The sequence below is a fragment of the Zeugodacus cucurbitae genome, chromosome 2 (assembly GCF_028554725.1).
Source record: "Zeugodacus cucurbitae isolate PBARC_wt_2022May chromosome 2, idZeuCucr1.2, whole genome shotgun sequence".
Taxonomy (NCBI): Eukaryota; Metazoa; Arthropoda; class Insecta; order Diptera; family Tephritidae; genus Zeugodacus; species Zeugodacus cucurbitae.
Window position 1 is genome coordinate 24,527,074 of NC_071667.1, and position 25,064 is coordinate 24,552,137.

Genomic DNA, 25,064 nt, shown 5'->3' on the forward strand with positions numbered 1-25,064 from the left:
AGGAACAACACCTAAGAGTGAGTTGTGGATATTTTCTTGGAGATAACACTTACTAAAGTTAAAAGTACTTTCTCCAGTCCTCTCATCCTGTCGCTATTAGTGGATGCTATACTCAACGTGCATCGTCCTTGACTGAAACAGTCTTCTATGTCTAACTTGCCTCATACACATGATTATTTAGATCGATAAGATATTTGTCGCTTCGAAAAATTTATCAGAATTTGACGTTTCAATTTTACAAAGTCATATCAAAATCCAAGCAAAATAAACATAATTATCGCTGGAGTGATTTTAACAGATTTACTGACAATTCCGCTACGCAAGCAACAACTTATACAAAAACAATAACTATGAAACAGTTTTAAGCATAGATTTTAAATTTCGTAAAATATATCAAATGCATTCGGTCATTTTCATATTTATACTATTCAACTGCCAGTTTTTTATCGCGCAAAGTTTCGACAACAATCGTCTACAGGTATGTGACCAAGTGATAAGAGCCTAAAGGATCTCACTAAGTATTTGCTACGCATTTAGGAACAGCACAGAAAGATGAAGCGCATGTTGCCGCGTTTGTACGCACAGTTCTCGGAGGATTCTGGTGAACAGCAAGAGGCCAACCGATCAGATGGTGAGTGCAAACAAAATCCCATGATGTCGGGGAATGCCAAGCAAAAAGCCACAAGCATCGCACAGAAAGCAGCGCAAGAGGCTAAAGCCGCGTCCGATGCCCAACAGGCGGCAGGCGAGGCTGCGGCACTCCAAGTGAAGTCACAACTCGCCGACAAGGCGATGCAGGCAGCCAAGGCGGCCGAAGCAGCGCTTGCAGGTAAACAACAAATCGTCCAGCAACTGCAACAGGAGGTACGCGAAGCTGAGGCAGTGGTGCAGGAGGAAAGTAGTTCCCTACAGAATGCGCAGCAAAATGTAAATGCTGCGGTTAGTTCGGCGCAGCAAGCACAGTCGCAACTAAAGACACTCACGAAAGCGGTGCAGACGGCACAAGCGAACGTCGGTAATGCCGAACAGGCAGCCACTGGTGCGCAGCAGGAATTCGCCGAGAAGACGCAGTTGGTGGAGGCTGCTAAAATGCGTGTGGAACAACTGCTGCGGCAGTTGAGCTCCGCCCGCCAGGACTTCAATAAGACGAAGGATGCGGCCATGAAAGCGGCTGCAGCTGCGCATGAAGCTAAGGTGAATGCATCGCCGACTGGTCGTTGTCGTCGTATGATGCGTGTGCCGCGGAAACGTCGGCTTGCTACACCCCCGCAGGCAAAGCAGTGATGCATTTTATTTATATACTTACATACATATATATATATTTGTTGAAATGTTTATTTTAGAATTAGCTTTTGTAAATCGATTTGCTTCTAAAGACGTGCATATTTTTATACATACATACATATGTATATACATACATATATATATATATATATATATATATATTTCGATATTCCGAAGGAATAATATTTAAGTATGCCACTTTATTTAATAAAGGACGCCTTGACAGCCAAATAAATAGGGTTCAAATCCTGTTTTGCTTACATACAATACGTTGTATGTTCAAAAAGCTGGGGGATTTCTTCAAAACTATCCACGTGTTTCAAACAAGATCTCTTTGGCGACTATATCTTTGTCCTAATTTCTACTCGTATTTGTGATGTGCGCCTTCATTTTGGTTCGAGGGTCGACTATCACTCAATTTGCTAAACAGAAGACCACCGAAATTGAAGAGATTGAGTTTAAGACTACCGTTATATTTACTTTAATTTTTTTATTATATATCAAAATGGAATTCATCATGATCGAATGTAGACCTTTAAAGATCGTATCTCCAGATAAATTGGTATTGCTTTCACATAAAATCACATTATGTTCTGAAATTGATCTCAATAAGAATCTTCAGCAATTTCGATATGCAACGATTTGGAGAACTTATCATTTTACGAAAAGGATGATGAATGGTAACGTATCAGAAATAATCAACGAAACGATATTCTACAAAGATACGCGGAATGAAACTCGTCTTTTTATATCAAGCTTTTCCTTTATTTAATCGTAAAAGATTGAAAAAAAAAATGTAAAATCATTAAACCAAAAAGGACGTTTTCACAAAACTGAAATATATGGTTGCAGTTATTTTAATATGTGTAAAAAATTATTACAAACTCTAGTGACGTTGTCGCTGTGCTAGTCGTAGGTGTCGTTTTGCCATCATTCGACTGCCGGGCGATGAGCGTCCACATCGATTTCCGGGATTTGCATTCTGTTTGGCTTCGTGTGCCGCGGCAGCCGCCTTCATTGCGGCCTCTTTCGTCTTGGCATAATCGTTGCGTGCGGAACTCAGTTGGCGCAACAGCTGCTCCACGCGACTCTTTGCGGCCTCCATTAATTGCGTTTTCTCAGCCAAGTCCTGCTGGGCACCCTGTGCTGCCTGCTCTGCATTACCGACATTCACTTGTGCCATACTCACCGCTTTCGTGAGTGTCTTCAATTGCTGTGCAGCATTTTGTGCGGCTTGCATGGCGGCGTTGACATTTTGTTGTGCATTTTGCAGTGAGCTACTCTGTTCTTGTACCACCGCCTCGGCTTCACGCACTTCCTGTTGCAGTTGCTGTACGATTTGCTGTTTGCCGGCGAGCGCTGCTTCGGCTGCCTTTGCGGCAGCAACCGCCTTCTCGGCCAATTGTGCTTTCACCTGCTGTGACGCAGCTTCACCGGCCGCCGCCTGTGCATCCGAGGCGGCTTTGGCCTCTTTGGCTGCTTTCTGCGCGATGTTAGTGGCTTTCTGCTTCGGATTACCCGAAGTGACGCCACTTTTCTTGCACTCATCATTCCCTTCTGAGCCGCCACCACCACCACCTTCACCGGGCATGAGTTCGGCATAGAGATTTTGTAGCATATGTCGCGCATTGCGGTGGTGCATCTGGAGATGTGGTGGAATGGGTGAGTTTAATTGAGACTTTGTTGATCTATGTACGTACCCGTCTCTTGTTGTAACAATGTTGTCCAACCGCCGAGTGCGCTGACAAATAAATAAGTAAAAATATACAGAACCAATTCATATTTGTTTTTCGATAAAAAATTCTAAATTCAACATTAAGATCTTGACGGCTTTAGCAAAGTGAAGGAAACTGTTGAAAGTAGTAACAAGTTGAGAGTTTAAATTCGGACGCGAAAGCGCTTTGTTAACTTTTGTGGTTCCATGGTATACGTGTCTCAAATGAAGTCTTCTCTAAAAGAGCAAGGAGCGTCACACCTTATAATAGTTATTCAGTCCTTTTCTTTTCTCCAATCGCTTGTTTTTTGGGGGTACCTTTCAACGGAATGCTAATTCCCATAGACAAACTATGAGTTACATTATATATTTGAACCCATGCCATCCCACTAGTGCTCCTGAGAAACCTAACCCAAAGATCTTGCTTGCGATGCTCTCCTGCCTTGGAACATTGCTATTATTTTAAACATACTACAGCTTTCTTGTCTTTTAAGACAAATCTCATTCGAAGGAAATCGCATAACTAGTGGCCTGCTGCTTCCATGTGTTAGTGGGCCCGAAAGCGCTGGATTTTTAGAATATGTTTAAAGCCGATAGTTGACTATTATTACAATGGATGCCTTACTAATTCGAGTGACGTAAAGCTGTAGCAGCCCATCCAAATACTGTGCTTCTAGTAAAAATATTTGATAAATAACTCAATCATTTTCAGAAAGACTTTTTGATATAAGTCAATTTACAATTGAAAACCCGAAGAAGAGTTCAATATTGTTTATATTTTCTTAATTATACATCCAAATATTTAATATATGCTACTGCCTAGTAGATGTATCTGAAAATATATTTTTTGCTCTTGATAATAGTCTCGTTACAGATATTGACGGCGCGAGGCTACATACGTCAGGTGAGACCATCAATTTTATAATATCTAAACAGAGAATTTTAGCCCCCGCTTAATTTTTCTAAAAGCAGTCACATCGCAAGAATGCCAAACGAATGATTCCTAACCTCTACACCGACTTCTCGCTTGCTAACGAAGTGAGCGAAAGTGGTGGAAACAGTGGAAGTGGTGGAAGTGACAATGGTGAGAAATGCAAGAATGACGGTATGGGTGGCGGTAACGCCAAGCAGAAGGCGACCAATATCGCCCAGAAGGCGGCAAAAGAGGCCAAGGCCGCTTCAGATGCACAGGCGGCTGCCGGTGAAGCAGCCTCCATGCAAGTCAAGGCACAACTGGCCGAGAAAGCAGTTGCTGCCGCAAAGGCAGCTGAGGCTGCGCTCGCTGGCAAACAACAAATCGTACAACAACTGCAGAATGAAGTGCGCGAGGCCGAGGCGGTGGTGCAAGAGCAAAGCACTTCGTTGCAAGACGCACAACAAAATGTGAATGCCGCCATGCAAGCGGCGCAAAATGCCGCACAGCAGCTGAAGACACTTACGAAGGCGGTGGTTATGGCTCAGACGAATGTCGGCAATGCAGAGACGGCTGCGCAAGGCGCACAACAGGAGCAAGCTGAAAAGACTCAACTGCTGGAGGCCGCAAAGGCGCGTGTCGAACAGTTGTTGGGCCAGCTGAGTGGGGCGCGTAATGATTATGCCAAGACCAAGGAAGCTGCCATGAAAGCGGCTGCCGCAGCTCACGAAGCCAAACAAAATGCGAATCCGGCAGGTCGATGTGGCCGCTCCTTGGCAACAGCACGCTTTTTGGCCAAACGCCATCGCCTTTTGGCACGCAGGCAGCGACACTGAGCGCTGTATAGCTACGCGCATGAGCGAGTAGTGGAGAATTGATATAGCAGCTCTTTCGATGACTATTTTCTAAATATATATTTTGTTTATGCCATATTATGTAATAATTTCTTAATAACCAAAAATTGTTTTGTTTTTATTAAAACCCATTTTGCTATTCAATACACACATCGCTAAGGTAACGTTCAGGTGTGTTAGGCCTTGAGATTTGGGTATTTGGTTGTCCATCATCATATTATACATATATCCTATTTTAATAAGTATCTAGACAACAGGTTACAATGCGAAGAAAACTTGGATATTTAGTTTTAAGTTGTATCCTCAAAAGAAATGGAATGAAGATGCGGTTTCGACGTTGCTCTTACATTGCGGTTACAAAATTAAATTTCAAAGATCTAATATTCTAACATGAAAAAATATCCACGGAAACCTTGCACTATCTATGCTAGGCCTCGGATACTTATGAATGTTAAAAGACTAGAAAAAATTCCTTTAAGCATGAGCTGTTAAGCTAAGAAGATAATTCAGAAGAAAGTAATGAATTTTCTAATGTTTTCAACGAACTAAACTGGGGCCTACCATAGATGGATACATATTACTAAATTAAATTGGTCATAACTAGAACGTTCTTTAGCAACCGGATTGCTCTGGATCATCTTGATCTGAATTGGTGACCCCTAATTCGTACGAAGAGGCTTCAAATCACTATATTTAAAGAAATTTAAAAACCAAGATGCTCAATCACAACTACCTTACCAGAAACCACCTGATAATCACATTCACCATCTTGCCATGATTGGTGTCATTTCTAAATTATACGATGTGAAAGCCGCGAGTGAAATAATAGTGAAAGGCTAGTCTTCGATTTGCGACTTGTTCCAGCAATAATAAGCTCGAAGCCAATAGTAGCGCTTTATTTCCAAGTCTAATATAATATCATGGATATGGTATGTTTGCTTGACATGAGTAAGTTGAAGGACTTGACAACATACACAGACTTCAACAACAACTCCAGCAAATCTCTTTCTGTTCATGTTATCCTGAAAGTCAAAACAAAAACGAAAAACAGACAGAGTGTTCCTGTTGCTACATTAAACTTTGTTGGTTAAAATGAACATTTGACTTCGCTGTATCGAACATATTCATACATATACATATATTCTGAACATCCGGAGTTCTTAAATATTTGAGGGCTGTCTATAAAAAAATATTTAATAAAATTCCGGAGATCTCAATTATGTTTGAACAGGGTTGCTAATAATTTAAATAATTTAGAAATTTTGATTTAGAGATATGGAGAAGATAAACGAGTTATGAAAATAAATTTAGGAAGACTTAGGTTCAAACATCTAATTTGAGAAGGGTTGCCATCAAATATAAAATTTTGTATACTTTCAACATCTTAAAAATATTCAAATATGGGTATCAACCAAAAGATATTTATGACAAAAATATTTTTTGTTAAGGGTTGCCATCTGATTTTTTTACGATTTACTTTAAACAATTGAACAAAAAATCAGTTGTAAGCTGAAAGTTCTAAATCCACAAGTCGTTCAACAAAAAGTCCAATTTATACTGTTTGCAAAGAAAAAAATGTATTTTCTTTATTCACAATCGTTTTGCAAATTTGTTTTTTTGCTTTTAGATGATATTTAATAGTTGTTTGTTTTGTTTTGTTATTGTTCCGTACAAATGATATATAAGTATGTATACATAACTTAGAACTTATAATATAATAAATCCATGTTTTTAAATATAAATTTTTGTGTGTTTAAATTTAATTTTATTCTCTTTTTAATTTAGCATTTTCAGTTGCAGTTCGTTCGATTTCGTACTTTTTTTAGTTTTTGTAAAATTTTTTTCTTTAGGGAATAAAAATTTAAAATTCCTTTGCTACACGCATGAATGGCTGCCAAAATGTGTACCCACCTACTGGGCACCATACAATTACAATAATAATTTAGCATTTTTTGCGGCTTTCTTATGCTTTACAAATCTTTATTCTTTTTGCACATTTCTTTTTTTTTATTTTTTGAATTTCGGTTTTTGATTTTCAAATTAGAAAAATTTAAACAATGCAAAGACAATAATTAAATAATACATTACAAATACAATTATAGTACACATACAGTTTTGGGTATGAGTGTGTATATATGTGTATGGTGTTGTTGTTGCTGTGCCTATACATATATATTTTGTATAATTATAGTTTTTTTATGTGTGTTAGCTGTTTATTGTGGCTTAAGAACCAAAAGGACTGGGTGTAGGGGGTTTGTTGAGCAGTTGCCACTATTGGGAATCGCAATTGAAGTTAAAGAAATTTCCTTACACAGTCTGTATGAGCAGAATTTCAGTTATTGCAGTTTATTTTATTGTTAATTCTATTTGAAAATCTGTGCAAGCTTATAATCTCTAGTCGTTCTGAAAGCAAGTTTTATGACTTGTTTGTTTTTCTTGAAAACTATAAATTTACACATATAAATAGTTTTAGAAAATGGAACCTATATTTTGAAAAAAAAAAAATGATTTTTGAAAAAAAAAGAAACTATTATTGAAAAAAACAAAATTATTTTGAACATAAAAATTAGTTTTGAAAAAAATAATAATGAAAAAAATATGTAATTGTTAAAAAAAATATATATGTTTTAAGACGGAATAATTATTCGTAATTTTATATTTAAAAAAATTTTACGTAACGACTTTTATTACATATTGTCGGGTCAATAAATATTAATGAGCAAAAAATGGAAACTAATAATAAATTAATTTTTAAAGAAAATTATTTTCCTTAAACCTTTGAGATTAATTTTGCGTATTTTTTCAAAATGTATTTAATTATCTGACTGCTGTGTGTTTGAGTAAAAGCTGTATGCAAAGTTAAAAAAAAGTATGATAGTTATAAGAAAAATTATAAAAAAATATTAAGAAAAAAAAATATAAAAAAAAAACAAAATAAAAAAATATAATAAATAATAAAATAATAAATATAAACAAAATAATAAAAAATGTATTTATGTCCGTTAACACTCATATATCGTAAAATACTTGCAATAAATGTAAACATTTTTACGCTGAGTGATTGTGATGCTTACGCAGTTTTTACATATTTTTTCAATAATTTTAAATTTTAAATTTATTTTACTATTTTATGCCACCTATTACGTATCGACAGCAATATTGTGTACCGTTTACAATTCCGCTAGCTTGTATGCTCACTCATTTAACATCAACTGTGTGTAATAACATGTAATTTTTGTGATTTTGTTTTTGTATATGTATGTATATATATTTTGTTTTTAATTCTTATACAATTTTAAGTCTCACAATACATTTTGCGCTTGATCTGCCGCAACATAAAAATCTCGTTCGCCAATTTCGCCCTACAATAATAACTAACACATAGAAATCATAATAAAACTATATGTATATATACGGTATATATAAATAACTTTTTTTGTCGCAAATATTTACAATTGACATTATCAATTAATGGTAATATAATAAAAAAGATACCCTGTAAAGAGTTTACTTTTAACTTTAATGCTTACAATTTTTGTCGAAATTTCAATTAACGCTTTTAGAAAACTGAAAGGACAGAGTCTAAACATTTTTAATTTTGCTTTTTTTTTGTTAGTTACACTGCTCTGCAAACATACACATTCTTTATTCTAGACTATGCTAAGCGCCTAAAAGTAGATTTTTAACTATTTTTAACTTTTTTTTTTTAGATTAATTATTTTTAATTTTAATTATAATTATTTTTGAATTTTTTGTTTATAGTTTTTAGCAATGTATGTTTGTATGTTTGTATGTGTGTATATAATGTGAAAGCATACTTTGAAATTATAATTAAACGTAATATACATATACATTTACTTTTTCAACATACACAGATTGGATTATTACAGTTACTTATTAGTTTTATTTTATAATTTTTTATCAAACAGTAATTTTTGTTTACACTTTTCATATATATGTGTATGTATGTATTATTAATTAGTCAAACAATTATAACATTAAGTCATAAAGTTGTTAATAGCAATATTATTAGTATTATATATATATGTATATATGTATGTGTGTACGTATTTATATATATATATTAATTTTTACTCAATAATAAATACGTTTTGTATAGACATAATACAATTCTTCATCAATTGTTTGCAACAAACACACCAGCAATGCATAATTTTTTGCTTAATTTTTCTTTCATAACGTTTCACCTACATATTTATATAACTAAGTATATATATATATAAATATATATATATATATGCTTGTGTGTGTTTATGTTTAGTTTAGTAGTCAATAAGTAAAACTAAGTTAATTAAGTTTCCATTATAATCACGTTTTGTTAATTGTGTGTGTGTGTGTGTGTGTATATATATGTATATGTGTCACTAAGTATATATATAATAAACGAAAATTAAAATTCATTATTGGTGAATACTGACATGTCTGCAATCTATCAATAATATCAACATATTCGATTAAACCGTCCGCGCGTGTCGCCTTTTATTCCACTAGTGTAGCGCGGCGTTTAATGTGTATAGCAAAGAGGGTCCGCAAACAATTCTGGGTTTTTTAATGAGTATGTATATACAAATATTTAATTTATGATCCAAGCTCTTTTGCATTGTTGTTTTTGTTCTATTCTGGTTTTTTTCACTTTTCTTTATAACGCTTCAATTTAAGTACTTTCGGCAACGCTTGGAACCACAGGAACAGGGTATCTTCTCATCCTCGAATGGAAATTTGTAATCATAGGTTAGCTCTTCGCCTTGTACGATGCGGCGCAAGGCGAATATAATTATGTGCTTATGTCCGAGTATATCCACCACTTTGGAGTAGCAATTGGGCTGGAAGGAGCAAGTGAGAATTAGAATTAATATATAGATTTTGAAATCGGATTTTCACAATCGAGAATACTCTAAAATTCTTATAAACCAGAAAACTACAACCTCAATTCATTTCCCAACAAAGTTACTTAAAACAAGTACGGAAGGGCTATGTTCGGTCCACTAGAATAGCGAAAATCGTTATAGATTATATAAGAGGACTGGGGTAATTTCAGGACCAGTTGAGTGTAGCCCTTCTGTGCTATCTTTACAATGAAATTTAATGTTTCTGGTGCTTTTCCTTACTGAATTAAAGCACTTTCAGTAGTTTTCAACATAACCTTTGAATTGGAGGTGAACCTGGTTATAATCGGCTTTTCTCCATATTTAGACTGTATAAGGAAGTGTCTAAATTAAACGACTCTAGAGAGTTGGGTTGATATAGCTTTAGTAGTTTACGAGATATGTACACAAACTAAATAGGGGCGGGGCCACGTCCACTTTCGGAAAAAATCACATCCAAATATGCTCCCTAGTGCATTTGTACAAAATTTTACTTTTATAACTTTTTTTATGGCTTAGGTACGGCACTTTATAGGATTTCGCCATATTGTGGTCGTGGCAGTGGTCCGATTTAAAGAAATCTCAATTTTTAATCAAAAGACAGCTTGCACAAACGGATGGACAGACAGACATCCAGATTTGAACGCCACCCACTCGTCACCCTGATCATTTTGATTATCATAACTCTACATCTAACTCGTTTAGTTTAAGGGTGTTACATACAACCGTTATGTGAAATAAAACTGTATTACTCTCATTGCAACATGTTGCGAGAGTAAAATAAACCGCCAGTGCTTACCTCACAAGAGTGATTTATAAAACGCGCCGCATTGCCGCGCATAGTTGCGTCCACCACCAAATTATCGTCTATCTTAAACATATAGCAACCAATGCCTCGACTATTGTAGTTGCGCTCACGCTTATCGGTTAGAGTGGAACGTATCAATTCGCCTGCATATTCAATAACCATTTCGCCTGTGTGGAAGAAAAATAATATTCTATTAAAAACCACATGCTACTTCATAAAAAACAGACGCGCAACTCACCCGCTTCGATGTCCTTTGTGCAGTAGAGACCGCGTCCATGTATGTGTGAGCGGAAGACGCCAACATAATCTTTGTAGGTCTCCTTGAGCGTGCGATATTTCATAGCCATCGGTAGATTACTGCCTGTTCCGCGTCTGAAAAATGAGTGCGTATTTAATAAAAATGAAATAAAAAAGTTAATTTGCGTCACACTCACCTCGGTATGAGCTCAGTGTCGGAGGGCTGCACAAACACCTGTATCGGTTGTTTGCGATGCCTGGATGCCAACCAGCTGAACATATCGTATTCGGAGCGCGTCGAATATGGTTCACAGCGCGCACTATCGTATGGATTCTCCTGCAGCTCATCTGGATCGGACGTGTAGTCTAGTGAACCATTCAGTTCCATATTGCTGCACGCGAGCGTGGCGCTTGCCACCGCGGCGTTATTACCTGCCGCGGCTGATGGACCGCCACTTATTGACGCTGAATGCGTGTTTGTTGTTGCGCGTTTATGGTATTTCGGCGTATATTTGGTGCACCGCTCCACACCCGGCAACTGTTCGATGAGATACTTCAGCGCATTCGTCTTTAGACCCATCATTTGCACACCGGCCATATCTGCGAGTGGACCCTCCGGTAGGGGCGATAAACCATGTGCGCGACGCGCCACCTGCACTGATTCAAAGACTTTCTCCCAAATGTCCGCAATTGAGCTGGACTTATAGGTGAAACCGTCTTCGCTTTGTATCTCATAGAGCAAGTGTGGACCGGTGATTTTCTTCGGATCGCGTTGCGGTGGTGGCGGCGGCGGTGGTGTTGGTTTGCGTGTCGCCAATAAAGGCTCATGTGTACGTACTTCGTCGCATTGTTGCGCGGCCGCACAGTGGTTTGCATTCGTATTCATAGGCATGGGTGGCATTAGTTTGGGCGCGAGTTTCTGCAAATCGAAATTTGTGCCTATCACTTCGAGCGAGCCACTGGGCATGTGTGCGCTCATCTTGGCGGCCATTTGTGTGATGTATTCTGTAGCGGCTGCTGCCACATCGGCCGTATCCTCCGCGCTTACGCCTGCGTTGTAGTTGTTGGGGATGTCATTCTGATACTTAATTGCGTCGGCATTCATTTTAGCACCGACACCTGGCATGCCGCTCAGATAGTTTACGTTATTCAACTCCAGATTTGTCGCTTCGGCTGTTGTGGCTGTGGCCAGCGAGTCGGCGCAGTCTTCATTCGTTAGATTATCGAGTATTTTGCTAATTTTCTCTTTCACAGCGGGCTCATCACTGTCGGACATGTCGTGATCGTCATCCTCAGTGGGCATTTTCAAGCTAAAGCCATCATCGTCTTCATCTTCGTCCTCCTCATCGTCGTCCTCATCATCATCCATATCGTCCATACAATCACCATCATGCTCGCATATATCACTACCAGCCATGGCATCCACATGACCATTGAGCCCATATGCCTCTTCCGGTGTGGGTGTCATCTCTTTGGGCTTCTCATTTGCCACCAGACAGGTGCCCGTGTAGCGCGGCAAATTGTTGTGGACCATTTCCTGTAACTGCTGGCAAGTCGTCGACAGGGTAGTCTCGGTTTCTATCAGATCCAAGTCACACTTAATAGAGTCATCGACGAAATGTGACTCAGGCGATAGCGATTTCATCATGATCGCCGTTTCTTGATGCGATTCGTGTAGTTGCATTTGCATGACCTGTTGTTGTTGTTGCTGCTGTTGGTGGAGGTGGAGTTGCGGCGAGTGCAGCATGTGCATCATTTGCTCATCCTTCTTCACCTCCGCTTCATAATAGATCTTAGCACTGTTCCCCGCGTTCCTGCTCTCATAACACTTGGCGTCCACTGCGCTCATAACGGACAGTTTCGGCATGACGCCGGTCGGCGGTTTGACTTGCAGCGGCGGCGTTGTGGCGACTATGTGCTCTTGCCGCTGCTGCATGGGCAATACACGATTTGTGGGACGTGAACCCATTGTTGTTGTCGTGGCGTTGGTGTTGTTACCGCTGTTGTTGTTGTACTGTAGTGTTTGTTGCAGTGGATTCACGATGTTGGTCGGAACATTGACGTTACCGAACGCCGAGTTCGTGTATTGCAGGCAACGCGCATTGCCGTTGTTGGTGTTGTTGTTAATACCCGTCAATGCGGCATTGCTATTGGTGTGCGTATGCGCTACCGCCAAGATGCTGTTCTCCTGCTCATGCGGTTCCTGTTGCTGCGGCGTGGGCGGCGCGAAGCTCTCCACCTGCTCCAAACTGAGACTGTTAAACTCAATTTGTTGCGTATGTGGCAACTGCGGCTGCTGCTGCTGGTGACTGCAGTCGTAGCTGTGCGATATATTGCCGTTGGTTAGGTGCGGTGCTGGTGGATGTTGCTCCTCCGGCACGACGCCGCCACTGTTGTACATAACTGTGGGCGCATTGTTGTACGGCTGTTGTGGCGCCTCGGCAAAATTTTGTGTTTGCATCACAGTGGTTGACTGCTGGTATTCCAGCAATTTGCTGTTGTTGACATTGTTATTGCCTGTACCTGCACTCTGCGGCACTGGTATGGCAGCCGAGGACACGGATGCTGATGGCAGGCTATGTGGCTGCTCCGCAGAAAATTGTTGCGACTGTAATTGTGACTGCTGTTGTTGTTGTTGTGGTGGTTGCTGTTGTTGTTGCGGCTGCTGTTGCTGCTGTGCTTGTGGCAAGCAAACTTGCGCTGTTTGTGGTTGTGGCTTCAGCATTGCCATTTTCATCGCTTGTTGGGTGGGCGGTTGTGGCGTCTGTAGCTGCTGCTGCTGTTGTTGTGGCAACTGTTGGTGTTGTTGCAGCTGCAGTTGTGGCGCCGATGACTGTTGTTGTTGCTGCTGCTGTTTATTCGCCGTGGTCGCAGTCGTCTTCACCACTTTCGGCTTCACCTCCGCCTTATTGGCGGTGATTGGTCGGATCATGTTGGTTTTGCGCGCCGCCGTCGTCACTGTTGCCGCCACGGTAGGCAATGTCTTCACCGTGGTCGTCTGGTTGATGCTGCTTGTCGTTGTTGTTGTTGTCGAAACTGATGTCACAAATATGGACACAGCGGCAGTGTCTGTGTGATTGGACACTTTGGTGTAAGCAATGCTGCTGTGTTGGGGCGTTGTTGCTTTTGTGACCGGTGTCAGTGTGATGTGTGCCTCAACAGCTGCTGCCGCGGCTGTGGCTGCTACTGCCGCGTTAGACACTGCGACGTTGCGTGCATACGCTTGTTGTTGTTGTTGCGCTTTGTTATTGTTACTTAATTTGGGCGCTTGCTGCGTGGACTGCGTCATTGTGGTGGGCAACACCTTATTCACCACTTGCTGCGGCTGCACCTTCGTAACGGTTGTTGCCTTTACGGCGTTACTGCGTTTCACCTGTGCAACCGGCGGTACTTTAGCGGTGACAACATGCACATTATTGTTTGTTTGCTGTTGTTGTTGTTGTTGCTGTTCCACCAATTGTGGCTGGAATTGGAAAGTGGACGCTGTCACAGTTGGTGTGATCGTCGCTGCCGTTACTGCAACTGAAACGCTATTGTCAGTTGTTTGTAAGCGGAAAATTTGTTGGTGTTGTTGTTGTTCGTTGCTTTGTAATTCGCTGCTCTGTGCAGTTTGCTGTTGTGTTTGTTGTTGCTGCTGCTGTTGTATCACCGTGGCAGCATTAAGGAAATTCGGTTGTTGTGTTGTAGTCTGGTGTTGTTGTTGTTGCTGTACAATTGACGACGTCCCATCAACATTGTTGAGTACAACATATCCAGTTGGTATATCGACAATCGGCTCAATTTTGCTGGCCTGAAGAGCGTTAAAAGTGAGATGGGGTATTAAGTGAGGTTATGTGTAACGTAACGTAAAAAACATTTAGATTTATAAGAGGCGATAAGTATTTTGTGGGAAAATTATAGATTAAATAATATCTTAGCATGAGTTTATCAATTGTTTACCGTATCAATTATTTCTCAAATAAATATCTTACATTCCAAATCGGTCTACATACCTGGAAAACCTGCGTGGTGGTCGCTGAAAAGCTGGCATTTTGACTGAGCACGCCCGGCATGGCGGTGGACACGAATTGCTGTGACGACATCACTGTATTCTGCACAATCGTCTCCAGCCCGTAGTACATTGGCTGGGTGGAGAGTATGACTTGCGGTGCGGACGCATTCGATGCGGCTATCATCTCCAGTCCCGTCGCACCGCCACCAATTATCACCTGTTGCTGTTGTTGTGGATCCGTTGTTGTCGCTATGACATTACCGCCCAACTGCAGCGTCTGCGGATTTATAAGCGTACCGATCACTTGCGGTTGCGGGGGCGCTTGCGTTGCGGTTGCTATATTCAACGGCGTAGCAGATAGCATTTGCAAGCCCGTCGGTGTTTGGGTAGTGGTAAGCATCAGATTACCGCTGGCGTCCGTTTGCAGAAATGCGCCTTGCAAGAATTGATTCGTCGGTGCCGGTGTTGCGGTTGCCGTTATGAATGGTGTCGCCTGTGTTTGTGGCTTAAAATCATTAGCCGTGGGTATGGTCATATATTGCACCTGTGGCGTTTGTGTGCCATCGGTCGTCACAAAGGAGATAATATTCTGCGGCACTGTAGCGTTCGGCGCGCTCAGCTGTTGCATGACGATCGGCTGCTGCTGGCCGTTGCCGGTTTGGAAGAGCAACTGTGGCTGCTGTGTGGTGGTGGTGGCGGCCGTTAAGCCGGCGGCCTGCATTTGTTGTAGCAAATTCTGGTTGAGCAATTGTGTGGCGTTGGTGCCAGTATTCAGCACTGTGATGGGCGTGGCTGTTGCCAACGACTGCATGGAGGGTTGTGATACCGTTACAGTCTTCGATTGTATCGGTTTAACGGTATTACTGTTGGTTTTCAATTTATTTTTCACCGCGTTGGCTGCTTGTTGCGCAACTTTTGTGGCGACCGTCTTTAACGGTTTGCCGCTGGCAATTGGCAGCACAAACTTCTTTTCACCATTTGTCGTCTGAAGTGTTTGGAAAGCGTTGATGCCCTGCAACAGCGGTTGGTTGGTCATCGATTGTGTTGTGACACCCGACGGTAGCTGTATGATCTGTTGTGTGCCATCGGGTGATGAGGAGACGGCGATTAGTTGTGGCTGCTGTTGTGCTGCCTGCACTGTGGTGGTGCCAAAGCCGGCAGTGGGTGCCAAGGTGTAGGTGCCATTCAAATTCGCCGTCAAGCTTTGCAGCGAATTCAACAGCTGTACTTCATCGGTGGTTGATGTGGTTGGATTCGCCGGTGAAATGAAGAAACCACCGCCAAGTGACTGCGGTGTCTGCAAGCTTTGCAATTGTATATTCTGCAAGCCCGGTATGTTTTGTAAGGTCTGTATATTCTGCAATCCCTGTACGCTTTGGAAACCATTGCTCATATTCGCAATAGGTATGCCATTGAGATTCGCCTGTATGCTGCCGAGTGGTATTGCCTGTGAGAAGGCCTGTAGAAAGGGCATACTGTTGGCGCTGCTGGTGAGCGTAGCTGTGCGTTGCGCTTGCCCCAGTTTGCTCAGATCGATGTTGGCATCCATACCGGCCAGCGGTGGACTACCGTTCGCTGTTGAACCCGGTGAGCGTGAGGTGGCTTCAGACTCAGATTCGCTGGTGGAAAGCGGCTCACAGGTGGCAAGATGACGTTGAAAGGACTCATAGTTGCGGTAGGTGCACTGACAGCGTTCACACTTGACGGTGCCGGTGAACTGCGTGTCACTGGTGATTATGCGGTACTCAGTGATGGAATCGTCTACGCCGTCAACTTGCATCAGCTTAATTTTCGTTTCATCCTTTTCGACGGCTATGTGCGGTTCAATATAACGCTTAGCGGCGCTCCATGTGAATTGCTTTGTGCGTAGCGTAGTGGCACTTTCCGATTCACTCGAAACTGACTGGCGCCGTGAAGCGCTCAGGGCTATTGTTGCATTGTCCTTCTTTGTGCGCTGCTGACTCAGACTCTGTAGTATGCTCTCGGTAATTCGTAGCTCGGGTAGACCCTTGTTGAGTTTTCGCTTTTTTATTACCGCAGCAGCCGCGACTGTGCTGGCGCTTTCAAATTTGCTGAATGTTTTCTTGCGAATTTCGGCCGAGCTGCGTTGCAACTCTGTGGCGCACATTGCACGTTTCAACTGTGTGCTTGTGGCACGTGTGCAGGACAATAACGCATCCTCAACGTGGCCGATGGCCATGGCGGCGTTGATTGATGAACAGGAATTGCTGAGCTCCAATTGTTTGCTGAGTGACGAATTCGCTGTATCCTCATCCGACACCTGAGCACTAGAGGCGCTACAGTTGCCGCTGTTGATAGCATTTGATGCAGCTAACGCGGAAATAGAAGTTGAATTGACAGCGCCATCTTTCGACTGTTCATTCAGATACATCTCAGCCGTTCTGCCTTCACTGGTGCCGCACATCTCTTCGTAAATCATACATTTGGGAAAGATATCAAGCATTGAAATGCCGTCGAGCAAATCATGCGGTAAATCTTCAAAAATGGCATCCTTGATCTCCGGTGGTAACAAATCGGCATTCGTTTGCGGCTCTTCTTCCGTATTCTCATCTGGTGCTGGGCAAGAATTCTGGCTCTGCATTAAGTACTCGGGTAGCAGTTTTGTCAGCGTTGAATTACGCAATTCAACTGCGTCGTAGTCCATCGATTCACCACGCGCCAGACTGCTATGCCAACAGGCGATTTGCGCGAGACCCAGTTGAACCAGTGAAACATTTGGATTGCTGTGATCCACAGTGAAATTGCGCCCAGCATCGAGCGCAGTCAATGTGGAGTAGTTGTTTTGCACAACTGTGCGTACTGTATACTCGACGACCTTCCATGGTTCCTTGAATGACCAGTACAAACGTGAGCAGAGAAAGTTGATCGGTATAAGAGCCTCATAGGTATCGGAGAAACGCGGAAAGACCGTGCCCAATTGTTTAACCTCAAGCGAACCGATATGAAACTGTACTTTGCTGGGCTCCAACAGCTTCTTACGTTTACGATCTAGCTCCACATAGACAGGACGCGCCACTTCGAAATTAGTTTCGATCGTCAGCGAAGTATTGCTACGCAACGCATTCCGCGCATGCTCCGGACAGTAAACCGACTTGTCAGTAAGAAATGCGCAGGCGATGTTGCGCGCGCATGAATAGTGATAATGTTCACCACAGGATTTAACATTGCAACCTACTGTGGCGCCACGACCACCACAAACTGTGCACTTTATCATGCGACCGCGCGCAATTGCGCTGTGCACATTCTGCAAGGAACCATCGATTTCCTCGAAAACCTCAGCCGACCACATGGCACAATTCGTGTGCACCCAGCAATCGTGACCGCAATACAGCAGACGCGACTCTTCATTGAAGAGCCCTTCACCGGATTTGCGACAGAAAAGGCAGGTACGTAGATCGTCACGCGGTTTCAGCGAGTATAGCACCTCTTCGATATCTTCCGGCAGATCGAGTACTGAACGATTGTGCTGCTCTTCGACAAAATCATCTTGTGCATCCATGGAATTGCCCAACGAATAGGAGCAGGACTCATACATGTCCTCTTCGAGCGCGTCGGTACATGCTTTTGTCTCATTTTGAAACCAAGGAAATTGCTCACTCAATATTTCATTGTAGGCAATCACCAATTCATCACAGTTCACACTCTGTATGACATTGATCATGTCGTAGTTGAATTCAGCTAGTGAAACATAGTCGTTATTGTTGATTTTCTTCTTAATATCCATTAAACTGAGATTGCACGCTTGTGCGCTGCCAGTGCCGTATACACTACTATAGTTGGACGTCTTCAGCTGGCAAGTGCATTTGTCTTGCAGCAGGTCCTCACTGGGTTTATCTTTGAATTCGTAGACATCACTGCATTGAGATTCACCATCACTACCGGCTAATGTGCGCGGCAAACTCTCGGTCTCACTGCTGAACTGTAGACTCTTTGGCTGCGCGCGACTGCTAGACTGCGCGGTACTATTGCCACAAACGCAACGCACTTTCTTGCGCGGACTTAGCTTGAGTAGCGCACATGCCTGCCGTGACTTGCTCAGCAGCTTGAGCACGCTCATTAGACTGCTCTTGAATTCCTCCGACACGGCCATGCGCCATTCGGCTGCCTTCATTTTGCAGTCTTCGTTGCGACGCGCGCATTTCTTGCAAATGAATTCTATGGCCTCGGGTAGTGTGCTCAGCAGGTTGTATTGTTCATCGGAGAGGCCTTCGCACTTCGAATGCACCCAATGATTACAGTTGCCACACTCCATCATCTTCAGATCGAAATCATTGTCGTCGTAACATTTCTGACAGATCGGACAATAGTTGCCGCGCTTGCGCAACTTGAAACATGGTGTGCACATTGGCAGATTGCCGACGAATTTCGAGACTTTTGTTGTGGCGCACGATTTGCATTTGAGACAATTCACACAGATGAGTGGACGATCGGCACCCAGCAGCCGTTTGCTAGTGCCCAGACACGTGGAATGATAGTTCTTTTGACATTTCTGACATTTCACCTTCGAACCGGACGACATATTACACGTGTAGCAGACGGTACAGCGTGGACAAAGCCAATTTAGGCGATTTGTTATTTGATTTAGTTGCTCGGGTGTGGGTGCAGCGGTGCTGTGACCCATTGTCGAAATATCCATAAAGCTGAGCATGGTGTCGTCCAGTGAGGAATGCTTCAAATTATACTCATCCATTACGCAATACTGATGATATGGCTCACAGCAGCAGGCGCAGAAGATCAGTGGCTCTAAGCCCGCCGAACCGCAGAGGAAACAGAGTGCGCGTTGTGCTACTGTCTCGGTGACGATGAGGCCGAAGCCGCTTTGGCACACTTCAGCCGGATCGTAGTTCTCCCAGAAATCGATTGAGATCAATGTTTTCGCCTTGTGTGGCTCTTTGCGACGCAATAACTGTTGTTGCTGTTGTTGTTGATATGCTATGTTGACATCGCTGCTGATTTGACGTATCGGTTTCTTGCCAAATGTCGTGGCATAGGTGGACGTTGTGGTGCTGCGTTGTATTTGCAGGTTGATATTACTGTTGTTCGAGTTGCGTGTGACTGCCTTGGAGGGCTGCAATGGCAGCAAAGGTTTTTCGGTTGCCTCCACTACTATTTCATCGGTAGCTATGTAATCTTTCTTTTCAGCCATTGCAATGCTGCTGATTTTCGCCGTCTTCGCTGCTGGTTGTCCCGCATGAGATTCTGCTGTTGGTATGCTAAATTCAACAAGTGCCGTGGCCTTAACGCTTTCACTTGGTTTCGCCACTGTTACCGACTGAGTAGGCGGTTGTGTAGGCGCCAACTCTTCTTTATCAATGCTACTAGTTTTCTCAGCGCTGGGCGTTGCTTTCAATTCTACTGCTACTTTTACTGCTTGTCCTGGTGCCTCCTCAAGTGTTGTTGCTGTTGTTGTAGCCTCATTACTACTTTCGATCACAATTTCCTCCGCCTTAGCGGTTGCTGGTGTCAGCTCTGCCTGTGTTTCCGCAGTCACTTTGCATTCGGCTATTGTTAGCCTGTCTTCATCGTCCTCTTCGGTTTCCTCACCGAAAGTGGCCAATGGCTGTCCAAGCACGATTGACGCACTGCGACAGACATGCTTTACGCGGGGCCCCTTCAAGTCTATGCGCTGACGCTTCGGTTCACTGGTTGTTGTTGTGGTTGTGCTGCCAGTCGTTGTTGTTGCAGTTAGGGCTTGTGTGGCGGTAACAACTGACGCTGCACCACTTGCTTCTGAACCAGCAGTATTTGTGGTTACTGGAGATAGTGATGCAGCTTTTGCCGATCTTGTGAGTATCTCATTAGTATCAGCTTTTGTTTGGACAGCCAGCGCATGCGTCACGTTCTCAGTAACTGTTACTTTGTTATTCGCCACCGTCTTTAGCTGATTTACTTCTTGTTCCTTCTCCTTTTCTGGCGCTTTACTGGGACATTCCTTATCTTTCTCACGCTGTTTCTCCTTTTCCAATTTCTCTCTACGCTTACTCTTTGCCACACGCTGTGTGCTGGTCTCGGCTACCGGCTGTTCTTGCACTTTACTTTCACTTTTGCTGTTTGTGCTGTTTGTTTTCTCCAGCTTCTCTTGCTGCTGCAATGACGGCGTTACCTCAATTGGACTTTTCAGGAAGAGCGGCTTCTCCAATATGGGCGGTCGCAGTATAGCCGAACTGCCGAATGTTGCATTATTCTCCGCCAGTGGATTGCTCTTCAGATTCAATTTCAAGCCCTCACTTGCATCCAACGTGGACTTCCATTTGAAACGTGCTGTCCCAAACAGTCCGCCAGTTGGTGAGAGATCGGACAAATCGGGTTCCTTGCGTGCCGTTGGCTCAACTTCATCTTCGTGGTCGCGTTCGCGTTTCGCCTCCACTTGTTTGAGCAGTGAATGCGGCAATGCGGCGCTTAAGCTTAACTTATCACCGGGTGACAATTGCAGCGTTTGTAGACACTTTTTCAGCCAGCACGAGGTGCAGCGCTCTTTGTAGATTTTTTTGAAGTTCTTAATATGGCTTTTTATGTGCGGTTGGAGCGTGCAGTTACCTGGAGCGTATAATAGGAGATTACGAAGATTAGTTGAGTTTTGAATATAGATTATACAAAAGTTGTTTAGTACTTACCGTCTCCCTTGCAGTGCAGTTGCGAGTTCTTTAGTGATGTATTTGAGCTGTTTTTTGAGATTTTCGAGATGAATTTGCGACATGCTATGCACGCCGGCACACCAAACTTCCGTGACTGCTGTAAATTGCTGCAATGCACGGGTGTGCTGCAGACGCTGCACAGTGTGGAGGATGATCCTGATGGGGAAGAGTAAGGTATAGTTTGAATATTTGATATTATCTTATAATAACAATAGCTGTAGATAAAAATGAGCTGCCACCTGTCAACTCAGATACGTGAATTTAATATAAATTGATGAAATAGGCATTTTCGGTTTGTTCTACGCACCTGGAGAGCTTTTGCTCAACAAATTATTGACACTGCTCATGCCGAATGTGCTGCCAGCTGTGCTATTGGATAATGATGACTTTAAACCCAATGTTGTTGTCTGCGGTTTCGGCACGGTTATGGACAACGGTGCCATTGCTGGATTATTTAAGGATTTTGTCACTGTGGCATTACGTTCGGCGAGTGAGTCGAATTGCAAACGTGGCTGTCGCAAAACAAAACTATTCGCCTTCAGTGAGGAGAAGTTCGAACCGAATGTGGTTGCACCGAAGCCTGTGCTCTTGTTATCCTTGACGCTTTTGATACCTTTTGGAGGAATAAGAGTATATAGATATTAGAAATTTCAAATAAACCGCTACACTTATTGACATACTAACCTAAAATATCGCCAGCACCGGTGCCGGCCTCTGTGTAGTCACCTAAGCCGAAATAGTTTTGTTGCTCCTTCTTCGCTGTGCCAACGTTACCGCCACTGCTTGTTGCTGTAGTTGTTGTCGTTGACACCGCCGGCGCTGTTGTGGTCGTATGTGTTTGCTTCGGCTTGGTATGTGATACCTTCTTGCAAATGATGCCATCTTCCAGTAACCATTTATTCGGCTTGATGACACGCGACGAACGTGTGCTACGTTTCGGCAGAACGAAATGCTTGTCGACCACAATTTGCTGTTCCTCTTCGTCGTCCTCCTCCTCCGCAGCCTCATCTTCCTCCTCAGCAGCTTTGACTTTGGCATTATCATCATCGTCCCGCTCGAAATCGCCAGCTGGCCCGTGTGTACCGTTAGATGTAGCGCCACCGCCACGCACATAATCAGCGCTCTCCACACCATGCTCACGCTTGGGATTGATATCGTTTGCATAACCGTTTGCGGTTTGCTTGCTAGTCTCACTTAACCTAAATGCCACTGTGTCATGCTTGCGGTCATCGGCAAAGGCAGCTGGCGCGCCGAAAGCACAGGCGAGCGCCGAACCGCCGAACACCGAAGCTATGACTGCGGTTGTTGACGACGTTATACCGGCAGCGCTCAGCGATGTTTTTGTTGCTGCCGTTGCTTCGCCACCGCTGATGGTGTGGCTGGAGCGGAATTTTAAGGAATTCAGTTTGTCGATATTTGAATTATTCTTGAGTATCTCGGTTAGGCGCGATGGTCGCACAATACATTCGCTGCTGCGTGAATACAATAATGGCCGATTCATGCACTCCTTCTTCATGATCGAGATGAGCGGTGTACGGTTGTCGGGATTGTAGAACTTCTTCACGGCGCTCTTATCATCACTCGTCTCGAGTATATTCTTGAATGTGACGGTCTTTTTCTGCTTGCCACCCGATGCGGTTGACGAAGCTGACGAGGACGACGACGACGAAGATGATGACGAGGACACTACGGCTACTGATGTGGACGTTGTGGAGCAGGCATTACTAACCACGGCCGTAGTCGCTGCTGGAATACTTGTGCTTGCGGCTGCTTTGCTGCTGTCTTTGCCGCTTGTCGTTGTGGCTGAAGTGGTTGACTCACCAATACTGTGGCTGCCGGCCGCTGCTGTCGTACTATCACTGGGCCTTTGGTTGCTGCTGCAGCTGGTTGTAGGCATTTCGTTCGTTTTCATGTTGGATTTCTGCAATAGCGCATATTATTTGATTAGCACAAACACGCACACAAAGGCAGAAGTGTAAAGTGGAAGACGCATAAAGGAACAATAAAAATATGCCCGGCGCACGGGAAAGGATATTAAAATGTTTTTATTTGCGCTGTCATTGTTGTGATGGCAAATATGTGTACACGGGCGCATGTATGAGTGCACTTAAGAATGTAAACAAAGCGAGCTTTGAATAATAATATTCTCGTGAAAAGGATGCATGCGTGACAAAATTGGAATGATTGCGCTTTGGAGTACACGCACGACAGCAAACTCATTAGGGACACACTTGGAAGAATTTAAAATGTATACACACTTATTTGTCAAGTATTTAATTTCAATCGGCGTTTATGTTTCGAGTGGAAAATTAAAATAAAAATAAAATAAGCTCAATTTAGTATTGTAACTGTTGAGGAAGGTAAATAAAAACAAAAAATAAAAGAAAATAATAAAATAAATAAAAACACAAAAACGAAAAATTATATAAAAGAAAAGGAGGGAAAAATAAAAGAAGAAAAAGAAAAGAAAGAAGAAAGGGCTAAGTTTATATGGCATCAACTATTAAATACTTAATATCGGGTGATCCAAGTAGAGGTACTTTTTACAATACCTTTTTTTGACAGATAACGCCTGAGTCATGCCAAGCTGTCATGTTATTTTTGTTCAGTATTGTTTGGCATTTCATCATCATAAAGACTGAACAACGTTTACAAATTGTTCAATTTTATTACGAAAATTAACGTTCTATAAAGAATGAATATCGCAAGCTTCGCTTAATTATGGTCAACATAATCGACCTACTGAGTGTACTATTCGCAAAACACCATAACCCTTGAGACCCAACATTTATTATTGGACAATTTTCGACCGAATAGACCAAGTGAAGAAAATGTAGCATGCTGAGGGTGTACACGAAGACCTTGGAGAGTCCATTCGGCGCCGTTCGCAGCAACTCGGACTGACGTATGGAACAACTTGTCGCATTTTACTCTGAGATCTTAAATTGAAAGCGTACAAAATACAGTTTGTGCAAGAACTGAAGCCGCTCGACCCTCCCAAGCGACATCGCTTCGCTTTATGGGCTCCTGAAAAGTTTCAAGAAGATTCGGCGTGAGAACGTAATCGTTATCGCGCTATGATAACCGACTATTTGAAGCCTGAAATTGAAGCTCGTGATCTCACATCGTTAGACTTTTTCCTGTTGTAAAGTCTATGCGGACAGTCCTGCTTCGATTCAGGCCTTAGAGCTAAACATCATGCTGGTCGTTCTCCTGTTACCAGTCGAAATGCTCGATCAAGTCATCTAAAATTGTATGTAACGGATGGACCATCCGAGACGTAGCCGCGGCCACCTTTTCAAAGAGGTAATCTTTAAAATATGAATGCTAAAGAATGTTCTTTCCAATGATAATAAACATTTGCTATTAAATTAGAATTTTCTTTGTTTTTTCCTTTAAAAAAGTAGAGATGTTCGAAATGGATCACTCTTTAGAAAGGGGAAAAAATAATAATAACAGACTAATTTTTTTATACTCTCGCAACAAAAGTTTTAAAGAGGTTATTATAGTTTTGTTCACATAACGGTTGTTTGTAACACCTAAAACTGAAAGAGTTAGATATAGAGTGATATATACCAAAGTGATCAGGGTGACGAGTAGCTTTGAAATCCGGATGTCTGTCCGTCTGTGCAAGCTGTAACTTGAGTAAAAATTAAGATATCTTGACGAAACTTGACACAAATATTCCTTGGCACCATAAGAAGATCAAGTTCGAAAATGG

General features: G+C 42.6%; 4 protein-coding genes across 6 annotated transcripts in view; 2 read left to right on the top strand and 2 right to left on the bottom strand.

The window, feature by feature from the left end:
* Window positions 1-190: 190 nt before the first annotated feature.
* On the top strand, window positions 191-1,478 carry LOC105217795 (restin homolog). Its single transcript, XM_011192986.3, has 2 exons — window positions 191-478; window positions 538-1,478. The coding sequence occupies exons 1-2, from the start codon at window positions 398-400 to the stop codon at window positions 1,282-1,284; spliced, it is 828 nt and encodes a 275-aa protein (XP_011191288.1). The 5' UTR covers window positions 191-397; the 3' UTR covers window positions 1,285-1,478.
* A 559-nt stretch (window positions 1,479-2,037) lies between these two features.
* Window positions 2,038-3,145, bottom strand: LOC105217794 (mediator of RNA polymerase II transcription subunit 15). The gene is made up of 2 exons (XM_011192985.3): window positions 2,985-3,145; window positions 2,038-2,926 (listed from the first exon to the last, which is right to left on the bottom strand). The coding sequence occupies exons 1-2, from the start codon at window positions 3,063-3,065 to the stop codon at window positions 2,171-2,173; spliced, it is 837 nt and encodes a 278-aa protein (XP_011191287.1). The 5' UTR covers window positions 3,066-3,145; the 3' UTR covers window positions 2,038-2,170.
* A 555-nt stretch (window positions 3,146-3,700) lies between these two features.
* On the top strand, window positions 3,701-4,854 carry LOC105217793 (glycine, alanine and asparagine-rich protein). Of its 2 annotated transcripts, none has more exons than XM_011192983.3 (2): window positions 3,701-3,902; window positions 3,968-4,854. In XM_011192983.3, the coding sequence occupies exons 1-2, from the start codon at window positions 3,825-3,827 to the stop codon at window positions 4,745-4,747; spliced, it is 858 nt and encodes a 285-aa protein (XP_011191285.1). In that variant the 5' UTR covers window positions 3,701-3,824; the 3' UTR covers window positions 4,748-4,854. The 2 variants fall into 2 exon arrangements, with proteins under 2 accessions (XP_011191285.1, XP_011191286.1); XM_011192984.3 differs by having other exon boundaries at window positions 3,703-3,902; window positions 3,971-4,854.
* Window positions 4,855-6,591: 1,737 nt separating this feature from the next.
* LOC105217796 (histone-lysine N-methyltransferase trithorax) overlaps window positions 6,592-25,064 on the bottom strand; it is a 51,407-nt gene continuing 32,934 nt past the window's right edge. For both annotated transcript variants that reach the window (XM_054225974.1, XM_011192987.3), the window contains 8 exons: window positions 22,028-23,264; window positions 21,651-21,956; window positions 21,323-21,499; window positions 14,689-21,245; window positions 10,894-14,486; window positions 10,698-10,831; window positions 10,451-10,626; window positions 6,592-9,609 (listed from right to left, as the gene is read on the bottom strand). In XM_054225974.1, coding sequence (XP_054081949.1) covers window positions 9,436-9,609; window positions 10,451-10,626; window positions 10,698-10,831; window positions 10,894-14,486; window positions 14,689-21,245; window positions 21,323-21,499; window positions 21,651-21,956; window positions 22,028-23,264 — 12,354 coding nt within the window. In that variant the 3' untranslated portion in view covers window positions 6,592-9,435. The remainder of the gene's footprint in view (window positions 9,610-10,450; window positions 10,627-10,697; window positions 10,832-10,893; window positions 14,487-14,688; window positions 21,246-21,322; window positions 21,500-21,650; window positions 21,957-22,027; window positions 23,265-25,064) is intronic.

Bases quoted from the DNA above. Each gene is read 5' to 3' on its own strand.
- LOC105217795 (XM_011192986.3), top strand. From the start codon at position 398: ATGCATTCGGTCATTTTCATATTTATACTATTCAACTGCCAGTTTTTT. The intron at 479-537 runs GTATGTGACCAA...CTACGCATTTAG, and splicing joins TCGACAACAATCGTCTACAG to GAACAGCACAGAAAGATGAA.
- LOC105217794 (XM_011192985.3), bottom strand. From the start codon at position 3,065: ATGAATTGGTTCTGTATATTTTTACTTATTTATTTGTCAGCGCACTCG. The intron at 2,927-2,984 runs GTACGTACATAG...CCACATCTCCAG, and splicing joins ATTGTTACAACAAGAGACGG to ATGCACCACCGCAATGCGCG.
- LOC105217793 (XM_011192983.3), top strand. From the start codon at position 3,825: ATGTATCTGAAAATATATTTTTTGCTCTTGATAATAGTCTCGTTACAG. The intron at 3,903-3,967 runs GTGAGACCATCA...TTTTTCTAAAAG, and splicing joins CGCGAGGCTACATACGTCAG to CAGTCACATCGCAAGAATGC.